The following is a 12,355-nucleotide window of genomic DNA, read 5'->3' as shown; positions in this document are numbered from 1 at the left end:
TTTTTTATTTTTTTATATATATATATAGTAAATTTTTTTATTTTTTATATATATATATATATATATATATATATATATTGTATACAAATCTGCCGTGTTTTCCTGCAGATTTCCAATGGTTTTCCTGTTGTTTGGTGTTGTATCTCTATTAGACAGGTAAATGAGTGTGTTTCTTCTGAGAAAATAACACAAGCCGTGAGCCCGCCTGAGAGTACCAGACAGACAGATCGAGACATTGATTTCAGGTGAGCCGAGCTGACCGACCTAAAGCCCATGGCGTGTGTGTGTGTGTATTCAGAGTAAACTAATAGACAATCTATTTCATAAGATACAAGCCATATAATATCCTCAACCTTAATTTGCCAGCAGCAAACACACACACACACACACACACACACACACAAAGAGAGAGTTTAGCTTGTCTGTCTTCAGTGATCCATTAAATTCTGACACAGAGAGAATGATGGTAGTTATAGCAGTGTGTGTGTGTGTGTGTGAGAGAGAGAGAGAGAGAGAGAGAGAGAGAGAGAGAGAGAGAGAGAGAGAGAGAGACACCGTGACACACACGTCTCTGGGGTCACCTAAATCTTGTACCTGGTTACCGTAGTAAAAGTCCCAGCATCCCCTCTGACTGCTTTTAATGAGAATTGTCACAAATAATAAACAAGATGTCTGAATAAATTAGATGTTTAGTGTCCATCTACAGAAAGCACCAAATTGTATTTGTATGCATAATTTATATTTTAATTTGCATAATTTTTAAAAGATGAACTTGAAACTATTTGATTTGCATATTTTTTTGAAAGTTAAATGTGAATCGGTTTCATATGCATAATTCATTTTTAAAAGACTGAAGATTGAAAATTGATTCTCAGAATTTTTCTGACATCAAACCATCATGTGTACGAATTTGGAGGCTGTGATTAAAAGAGATTTTGTTCGCAATAATATGGATATGTTGTATTTCAGAATTTCTTTTTCACTTCATGGCACAAAAAATTGTGATTTTCTTACTGATTATCTTTTCTTGACTGATCGCACAGACACTATTGGAAGTGAGCTGAACTGGATGATGACATCACTGAATCATCAGTGAACTGGAAAAATGACTCTGTTATTGTCTTCTTGTGTTATTGTCAAACTATTTTCCTGTTTGACACTGTAAAGCTGCTTTGACACAACCAGTATTGTATAAAGCACTATACAAATAAAGGTGACTTGACTCGACTCAGTATTTTTGTCTGATTTTTTAGTAAAATATTTAAACATTCTTAAATCCAGATACTTTTACTTCTTATTTTAGTACCATTGAGATACTATTATAGATTATATTTATATTTTGAATCTTTGTTTTTAAATTTTCTTTTTTAATTTTAATTTTAAAAAAAAGTATTTTAATGTCGATATAGTTTTATTCATTCTTATTTCATTTTTACTTTTAATTACTAAATATTATTAAGTATTTAATTATTATTAAAATGAAAAATGTTGCTTTGGAAACTAGCCCAATTTTTTGTTATAGTTAACTATAATTATGTGACATAGAATAAGTTATAGGATAGGGTATAACGTCTAAAATTAAGTGACATGCTTAATCCAAAAACAAATATCTGTCAGTAGGGTCAGAAAAATAAAACTTGCTTTACTCAATTAACTTTGATAATTTTTCCAGAAACAATTTTGCTTCACAAGTAAAAGAATCTTGATTATAGGTATTTTTATTATACTGGAATACTGTAATTTATACTATAATACTGAGTAAGAATTTTTTTTTTTTTTTTTGCAGTGTACATATCTAAGCTAACAGGTTTCAGTGCTCATCTTCATCAACAATACACAAAATGCACAAACATGTAATTGTATTTTCAACATTCACAATTATAATGAATTATAATCAATATAATTGTCCTCAACTCAAGGCTCAAAGGAAAATTGGTAATTATGATATTGTGGCATTCAAGTGTGCTCATCTCATAAATGATTGCAATAATCATGATTGCAATGCTCCTCAAAGGCTGAATTTTACTAATGGATCTTATTATCACAGTGCTTCAGTCAATAAAACTAAGATCTCAATCGCAATCTGAAAATTATTAAGATTCAATCAACCTGGCCTGTAATGAGAGCTCATCTCAGGAGGGTTTGGCTTAAGCTGAGGGCAACAGGACTAATTACGCTCACATTATCTGGTTAACAAGGTCATGATCCCTTTAAACCCACACCAGTGATGGATGACATGATCAGATCATGATCTTCACATCATCCACTGACTCCGACATTCACTGCACAGAAGAAAAACAGACTGCAGTGCAAAAATAAAATTATATATATATAGTATTTATACATTATGGTAGTATTTGTTGTACTACTTTCCATTTATGCTGATTTAAGAAATAAAAGAACAAACGAATGAATGAATGAATGAATGAATGAATGAATGAATGAATGAATGAATGAATGAATGAATGAATGAATGAATGAATGAATGAATGAATGAATGAATGAATGAATGAATGAATGAATGAATGAATGAATGAATGAATGAATGAATGAATGAATGAATGAATGAATGAATGAATGAATGAATGAATGAATGAATGAATGAATGAATGAATGAATGAATGAATGAACAAATTTCATCTCACATTCGTTCATAAATAAAACACATGTATTATGTTTGTAAACATAATGGTAGTATGTACAAATGTACTGTTTGTAATTTATGCTGATTTTAAATGACTGATTGACTTACTGACTGAATGAATGAATGAACGAACGAACGAACGAACGAACGAACGAACGAACGAACGAACGAGCGAGCGAGCGAGCGAACATACAGACAAACAAATAAATTGTAAAATATTTATTCATTGTACTAACTTTAATGTAGACCGATTTTACACAAATAAATAATACAGAAATAAATACATCTATTTATTTAATATGTATGTTTATGTATAAATAAAAATGTATACATAAAGGTATGTACTACTGTTGTACTACTTTTAATGCATGCTGATTTTAAATAAATAAATAAGTAAATCAATGTATTAAAAATATTTTTACATTTGTAAAGTACACATTATGGCAATATTTGTTTTCATTAATAAACTTTTGGAAAGTATTTATATTATAGTCGTATGTCCTACTGTTGTGAAACTTGTAATTAATGCTGATTTTAAATGAATAAATAAACAAACAAACTATTTCATTATACATGAAGTACTGAGAATGCCTTTTTTCATTGCTCAAATGTTGCTTTTTCATTGCTTAGAAGATTTGCAGTTGAGACATGCAGTTCAATTAGCTGTCTCAATGACAGTGCTTGAGGGGAAATTAAAATTAGATGCAAACAGAGACAATAGCTGATATGCAATAAGAGAACAAAATGAACATTAACATTAACTTTAAAAAAATGAACATGGAGAGCAGCTTTATTATTATTTAATGAGAAATGTTTTGAGTTCATATTGAGATTTCTGACTTCTGATTGCAGAAGAATACAGAACAATAAAAAATTTTTAAAAAGATAAAATACATAACTCATATAAGGTGCAAAATACAAATAAAACCGTTTAAGAGACATAAAATGTCTCTTATTGTGTCTCTGTCTAAAACATAGACACAATAAAATAAATAAACAAAATGTTAACATCAGGTGTCAAAGGCCAAGGAGAAAAGATGGGTTTCAAGACACGATTTAAATAAAGACAATGAAGAAGCCTGTCTAATGGGCAGAGGCAGATCATTCCACAGTTTAGGAGCTGCCACAGCAAAGGCACGGTCCCCTCTAAGTTTACGCTTTGTTTTGTGCACATTCAGGAACAGTTGGTCAGCTGACCTGAGAGAACGAGTGGGTGCATAAGGGTGTAGCAGCTCAGAAATGTAGGGTGGGGCAAGACCATTTAGGGGTTTAAAAACAAATAAATAATTTTAAAATGGATCCAAAAATGTCCGGGCAGCCAGTGAAGTCAAGCTAAAATGGGGTAAATGTGCTCATATTTGTATGTTCCAGTTAAAAGATGCGCTGCAGCGTTTTGTACCATCTACAGACAAGTGACAGAAGCCCCACTAACCCCCACATACAGTGCATTACAGTAATCCAGCTGTGTGGTAACAAAGGCGTGGATTACTGTCTCAAAGTGTTGCCTCGGAAGAAATGGCTTTATTTTGGCTAGTTGCCTCAATTGGAAAAAGTTCAATTTAACAACTGCCCTGATCTGACTGTCGAGCTTAAGGTCAGAGTCAGTGATGTTAACCCCTAGGTTAGTGATGGTTGGCTTGATGTACTGGGCCAAGGCACCCAAATCAGCTGGAAGGGTCCCAGTGGCACCACCAAAAAAAATTTAAACTTCTGTCTTTTTTTCATTAAAGCTTAAAAAGTTAAGAGCCATCCAGGCCTTTATCTCATCAAGACACTCGAATAGTGGTCTGACGGTATCATTCTCTTTACAAGGCACATAAATCTGGCTATCGTCCGCGTTACAATGGAATGACAAGCCATGCTTCCTGATTATTGAACCAAGTGGAAGCAAATAAAGAGAGAAGAGAAGAAAAGAAAAGCGGGCCTAACACTGAGCCCTGTGGGACCCCACAAGAGAGAGGAGGAGAGGAGGACATAGAGTCACCAAAGCTGACACAGAAATTCCAACCTTCCAAGTAGGACCTGAACCATTCGAGCGCAATGCCCTTGATGCCAACCTACTGCTCCAAAGGAGAGATCAGAATTTCATGGTCCACAGTGTCAAATGCAGCAGTTAAATCAAGAAGCACAAGAATAACACAATCAGAGTCAGTAGCTAAAGAGATATCATTAAAACATTTTGAGATCTCTTTTGAAACAGACATGTGTGAGATTGTGGCCTCTTTTTCTCAGGAGAAACATCATGGTGATGCAGATCATCACATCGCTCCCTGGACACTTCACTGGCTGTCAGCGACTGCATCTGTCTTTATCTTATGAAATGAAAACAGCACTGAGGCGTGTCACCACTGGCCCACTGTCTCGCCTTAATTTCCTCTCTCCAGTGTGTGTCTGTGTGTTTGACATTTAGTCCAATCAGATCAGATGGAGCCAACTACAGTTCTCCAACTCACAGCTCATGATATTTACCACACATCTTATTGATATGATATTTAACACACATGCGTGAATGAAAAACAGCCCGTGCAAAACATGATTTCATGAGAAAACTGATGGTTTTCCATAGATATGAGTGTCAGTGTTGTGAGTCATTGGAGTGAGCGCTGAAGTTAGAACGTGAGGAAGTTGTGGAGCTGTTAGCATGCAGACAGCGAGTTCTCCATACACAGTCCACCAATCATGAGTTCAGCTGAGGTGAAGAACAGAAGCTCTCAGATACTTGATTAGACTCCAAAACTGAACACCTTGCCTCACCTCACGTCTCCAAACCCACTGTCTTCATCCCGATTGGATATACACCATAGCACTGAACGATTACTATAGTTACACAAGCTACAGCCAATATGCTTCAGATTTGTTTGTATTGTAGTGCACATTTATATTTTGTTCAGCCTTTGTGTTCGCTCTTTGTAAAGCCAGACATATGAAATAATAGGTCTAAATTCTAACTTAGTACCTTTAGACAAAAAGAAAAAAGTTTGCATGTGTGTTTTTTGTTGAGTATCATATTTCATACGTCAGTCTTTTATGGCTCATATAGTAAAATATTGTGAAAATATGGAGAAAAAATGCCTCAATTTTATTCAGAGACACAAACTGAGCAAAAATCTGCAATTTGGTGCAGATGCTGATATTTATAATAAGAACAAGTATGAAATTCTTGTCATGTAATGTACAGTAAATCAATAAGATCTTTATACTGTAACTGTATAGCAGATACTTAATAATATGAATATCAGTCGTCTCTATATCTCCAATAATATGTCTTAGTAAGATGATATTCAAATGCTTAGTTTGATGATCAAAGCATATAATGCAATGCCAGACAATGATGAATGAGAGATAAACAAATAAATAATCAAATTTACTTTTTCTCACCTTTTTAACTTCATATTTGATGGCGAGTTTGATGCGGCTCAGACAGGGCCTCTGGTGTTCTGTGGGCGGGTTCTGGTCCACATCACCGTTCAGAATGGCCTCCACTTCCTCTGTGTCACGACAGAGATCCAGAACACCTACCACAAAGTCCTTACACTGCATAGACAACTTCCTGTAGTCATTCTGACAGAGAGAAACACATAGAGAGAGAGTTTAGTCGGCAGGCCCCACCTGTCAATTAAACCCTGTTACCATAGTCACATATTCATTTGACTGAAGAAAATTAAGATATTTATTAAGAATGTATCCAATAAATTTGTATCTTTTTTGCATGTGGCTTTTTGAACTTCAAATAAAGCAAATAATCCTGAACAGTTTTCTCTCCAGGTAAATAAAACATCTAAAATCAGATGGCAGTGGAAATGTAAATTTACCACATGGAAAATTCTCATTAATTTGAAACAAAATAAAATAATACTTTTTTAATAAATACATATTTTTAAATAAATAAATATTATTATTTTTGATATTCAAAATAAAATAAAATATTAATGAGGTATACAAATATATTTATTAAAATATATTTGTTAAGTATTTATACATCATGGCAGTTTTTGTTTTACTATTAATTTATTGTAACTTAAATAAATTTAAATTATTCTATTTAAATACAATAAATAATAAAAAAAAGACCTGCTCAAAATCATTTTTTTTGATCTAGTCAAATAAAAGAATCGGTAAACAGACTGCAGTGAAAAAAAATTTAATTGCCACATGGAAAAACTCCCATTCCTGTAAACCTTTCAATCAAGCATTAAATAATTTAATGAATAAAAATAACTTAATTAATGAGAAGAATATACAGTGGGTACGAAAAGTATTCAGACCCCCTTAAATTTTTCACTCTTTGTTATATTGCAGCCATTTGCTAAAATCATTTAAGTTATTTTTTTTCCCTCATTAATGTACACACAGCACCCCATATTGACAGAAAAACACAGAATTGTTGGCATTTTTGCAGATTTATTAAAAAAGAAAAACTGAAATATCACATGGTCCTAAGTATTCAGACCCTTTGCTCAGTATTTAGTAGAAGCACCCTTTTGATCTAATACAGCCATGAGTCTTTTTGGGAAAGATGCAACAAGTTTTTCACACCTGGATTTGGGGATCCTCTGCCATTCCTCCTTGCAGATCCTCTCCAGTTCTGTCAGGTTGGATGGTAAACGTTGGTGGCCAGAGTGCTCAGGACCTCAGACTGGGCCGAAGGTTTATCTTCCAACAAGACAATGACCCTAAGCACACAGCTAAAATAACGAAGGAGTGGCTTCACAACAACTCTGTGACTGTTCTTGAATGGCCCAGCCAGAGCCCTGACTTAAACCCAATTGAGCATCTCTGGAGAGACCTAAAAATTGCTGTCCACCAACGTTTACCATCCAACCTGCCAGAACTGGAGAGGCTCTGCAAGGAGGAATGGCAGAGGATCCCTAAATCCAGGTGTGAAAAACTTGTTGCCTCTTTCCCAAAAAGACTCATGGCTGTATTAGATCAAAAGGGTGCTTCTACTAAATACTGAGCAAAGGGTCTGAATACTTAGGACCATGTGATATTTCAGTTTTTCTTTTTTAATAAATCTGCAAAAATGTCAACAATTCTGTGTTTTTCTGTCAATATGGGGTGCTGTGTGTACATTAATGAGGGAAAAAAATAACTTAAATGATTTTAGCAAATGGCTGCAATATAACAAAGAGTGAAAAATTTAAGGGGGTCTGAATACTTTCCGTACCCACTGTATATATATATATATTATATTTTATATATATATATATTATATTTATTTTTAAATAAAATGTAAAATATATAAACGGTGTTACCAGATGATATGAAATGAAAATTACTTTTTTTGTATTATAGGACATATATTAATATAATATACTTTTATTGATTATTATTATGGCCTGAAATGAGTCTATCATTGTGAGATTCTTCCAAAAGTGATTTAGAAGTTACAAGACAGCAAAACTTGCTCCAATTATTTCACTGATGGACAAGTAGCTGAAAACAACACCACAACACAGTGAACTTCCCGGACAGCTCAGGAACCAGCATTCACAACGACACCGGAGATCCAAAATTATCCTGCAAGACTGTCACAAAAATAATCGTGTGGAGGTGTCCGTCTGTCCGGAGAACAACTGCAGTTACCAGCCCTTTCAATCCGCATCAGTGTTCTTCAGCGAAACAGCCGAGCGTTTGTTTCTGACACTGAGGTCTGTGGGTGGAAAAGATGCTGAGCACCGGACGGCCGTCAGACTGATCTCTGAGATAACGAGCAGTCTATCCGTCTCAGGAAACAAATCCCTTCACTCGTGTGTGTCTGAATCAACATCCGTTCAAGCAAAGACACGGATCGGCCTTCGCTATAATCAAGGTCTGTCTGTGATAAACTCTGACCCGTTCCACAGTTTGGGCTCAAAGCAGCCTGTCGTCGTTGGATCAAGTAGACTGACATGGATTTGCTTCACAGTATGTCAAACATGCTGACTGATGAATGTACACTACCATTGAAAAGTTGGGGTAAGAAGAAATGTTTCTTGAGCAGCAAGTCAGCATATTAGAATGATTTTTGAAGGATCATGTGACACTGAAGACTGGAATAATGATGCTGAAAATTCAGCTTTGATCACAGGAATAAATTACATTTGACAATATATTCAGATAGAAAACAGTTATTTTAAATTGTAATAATATTTCACAATATTACTGTTTTACTGTGTTTTAATCACAAATGCAGCTTTGGTGAGCAGAAGAATCTTCTTTCAAAAAACATTAAAAAGATCTTAACAACTGTAAACCAAATGGAAGAACCTATTAAAACATTAAGTCAATTCATGAAGTGCCATCCATCTGCTATAAGATCTAGTCCTGACATCTGTTATACTATCTACTGTAAGTATGAAAATGCTAATGCTTCTAGCCATGCATGTTTGACTTTACAGTGTGTGCTGTTGCATTACAAAATATGAAAATAATTCATAATTCAATGCAAAGTTTCACGTCAGAGCTGCAACTCTAATGTGTATTTTAAAGCATCTGGAACACTGCATTTACAAATCTGCATCCATAATCCATAACTAAACTGTTTTATAATGTGAAATATGATTATGACATCTGCCTCAGGCATTAAGTTATCTGCAGTCCTTACATTAGATGTAATATCTCAATCTTCTACAAAACCATTAAGATTGTTGTTCTTGAAATTACTCACATTAGCCCAGCGAATGCATACAGCAGTCAGATCACACACACACACACACACACACACACACGGATTTCATTCTGGACCAGCAGCTGTTCTGAGTGTTGAACCCTTTCAGGAAAATATATCAGCATCAAATCTGATGCATTATGATTCTACGCATATGAGTGAACATCTCAAATGAACCAAAAATGCAAAATATTCACTTCACAGTCATACAATATCTAACTCACAGATCCAGCATCTGTCAACACATTTCATACCACTTTAGCCATGAAGAACATAACTTGAACGAGAACAAAGCATTAAAATAATCAATTATCAAAAGAGGCGACGTTATTTTTTTAAGGTTTTAAGGTACAGTGGTCACATAATAACTATACATGTTAAATTAAAGTAATGCTGTCTGTATATACTGTATAAAAGGGCCTGAACAACATGCAAGACATAAAACACATACATTGCTCTCAAAATGAGCCTAAATAATAAGCCAAATTAAAGATAGTAAAGATTCATTTGAAAAGAACTATATATATATATATATGAAGAGTTCAGATGCAAAAGCCTCTAAGTGCCGTCTAAAATTTGCATTTTTATCAAGCTACTATGTTTAGGTTCAGTAATTTTACTTTAATGGCAATGTATAGGTCATTTTCGATGCCATTAAAGTGAAAGAAATTAACATAAATAAAGGAGCCTGATAAAAATGCTAATTTTAGATGAAAACTTCAGATAGCACTTGGAGGCTTTTGCATCTGAACTCTTCATATATATATATATATAGTTCTTTTTTAAATGTATCTTTACTATCTTTAATTTGGCTTATTATTTAGGCTCATTTTGAGAGCCTAACATATATATAAAACACAATGTATAACAATATACAAATATTAATATGTACCTTTAAGGTACTAATATACACAAGTTAATGTGAAAAAAAAAATTGTAGTTTTGTACCTTAGGGTACATCCAAAGTGACAGCGTTGTACCTTTTTTTCCCTGAGATTATACATTTATATTCAGCCATTTCACAAAGAAAATAACATTGATTGCCATTAAAGTGAAAGTGCTTTACCTAAACATGGGAGCGTGATACAAATGCTCATTTTAGAAGAAAATTTCAGATGGAACTTAAGGGCTTTTGCATCTCTACTTTTCATATGCTTTCAATATACACAAATACTAATGGCATAATTTGATAAATTAGCCCTGTGCATTATAGGGAATAATATTCTGAATATTTTACAGTTGATTTGATAGCTTTATCTGAAACGGTGTCAGAGTTTAATTAATTTAAGTGGGTACAGTCTATAAAACATGACAAGTATGTATTCAGTACTGTATATAAAACAAAAAAGGTATAATATGAAAAAACAAGCCTTGTGCATTATAGGGAATAATATTCTGAATATTTTACAGTTGATTTGATAGCTTTATCTGAAACGGTGTCAGAGTTTAATTAATTTAAGTGGGTACAGTATATGAAACATATGAAAAAAAAATGGTTTCAGTACTGTATATAAAAACAATAAAGGCATAATCTGACAAACCAAGCCTTGTGCAATATAGGGAATAATATTTAGAGATTTCTACAGTTCGTTTGATACCTTTACCTCAAACTGTGTCAGAGTTTAATTAATTTAAGTGGGTATAGTCTATAAAACATGTGAAAAATATGTATTCAGTACTGTATATAAAAACAGTAAAGGTATAATCTGAAAAAACAAGCCTTGTGCATTATAGGGAATAATATTCTGAATATTCTACAGTTAGTTTGATAGCCTTAACTCAAACTGTGTCAAAGTTTAATTAATTTAAGTGGGTACAGTGTATAAAACATATGAAAAATATGGTTTCAATGCTATAAACAAAAACAGTAAATGTATAATCTGAAAAAACAAGCCTTGTGCATTATAGGGAATAATATTCTGAACATTTTACAGTTCGTTTGATACCTTTACCTCAAACTGTGTCAGAGTTTAATTAATTTAAGTGGGTACAATTTATAAAACATATGAAATATATGGATTCAGTACTATACATAAAAACAATAAAGGCATAATCTGAAACAACAAGCCTTGTGCATTATAGGGAATAATATTCTGAACATTTTACAGTTCGTTTGATACCTTTACCTCAAACTGTGTCAGAGTTTAATTAATTTAAGTGGGTACAGTCTATAAAACATGACAAATATGTATTCAGTACTGTATATAAAAACAAAAAAGGCATAATCTGAAAAAACAAGCCTTGTGCATTATAGGGAATAATATTCTGAACATTTTACAGTTCGTTTGATACCTTTACCTCAAACTGTGTCTGAGTTTAATTAATTTAAGTGGGTACAGTATATAAAACATGTGAAAAATATGTATTCAGTACTGTATATAAAAACAGTAAAGGCATAATCTGAAAAAACAAGCCTTGTGCATTATAGTGAATAATATTCTGAATATTTTACAGTTGGTTTGATACATATATCTACATCTATGTCAGAGTTTAATTAATTTAAGTGGGTACAGTATATAAAACATATGAAAAATATGGTTTCAATGCTATATACAAAAACAGTAAAGGTATAATCTGAAAAAACAAGCCTTGTGCATTATAGGGAATAATATTCTGAATAGTTTACAGTTAGTTTGATAGCCTTAACTCAAACTGTGTCAAAGTTTAATTAATTTAAGTGGGTACAGTATATAAAACATATGAAATATATGGATTTACAGTGGGTACGGAAAGTATTCAGACCCCCTTAAATTTTTCACTCTTTGTTATATTGCAGCCATTTGCTAAAATCATTTAAGTTAAAATTTTTTCCTCATTAATGTACACACAGCACCCCATATTGACAGAAAAACACAGAATTGTTGACATTTTTGCAGATTTATTAAAAAAGAAAAACTGAAATATCACATGGTCCTAAGTATTCAGACCCTTTGCTGTGACACTCATATATTTAACTCAGGTGCTGTCCATTTCTTCTGATCATCCTTGAGATGGTTCTACACCTTCATTTGAGTCCAGCTGTGTTTGATTATACTGATTGGACTTGATTAGGAAACCCACAC

At 33.2% G+C, this 12,355-nt stretch overlaps 1 protein-coding gene across 1 annotated transcript in view; it reads right to left on the bottom strand.

The window, feature by feature from the left end:
• Positions 1–12,355, bottom strand: part of LOC107596405 (short transient receptor potential channel 7) — an 82,359-nt gene that overhangs the window by 32,903 nt on the left and 37,101 nt on the right. The window contains exon 3 of the mRNA XM_016287125.1: positions 6,023–6,205. Within this exon, the coding sequence (XP_016142611.1) occupies positions 6,023–6,205 (183 nt within the window). The remainder of the gene's footprint in view (positions 1–6,022; positions 6,206–12,355) is intronic.

The sequence above is a fragment of the Sinocyclocheilus grahami genome, unplaced genomic scaffold, assembly GCF_001515645.1.
Source record: "Sinocyclocheilus grahami isolate Dianchi unplaced genomic scaffold, SAMN03320097.WGS_v1.1 scaffold218.1, whole genome shotgun sequence".
NCBI lineage: Eukaryota > Metazoa > Chordata > Actinopteri > Cypriniformes > Cyprinidae > Sinocyclocheilus > Sinocyclocheilus grahami.
This window is presented reverse-complemented; position numbering and strand designations above follow the sequence as displayed.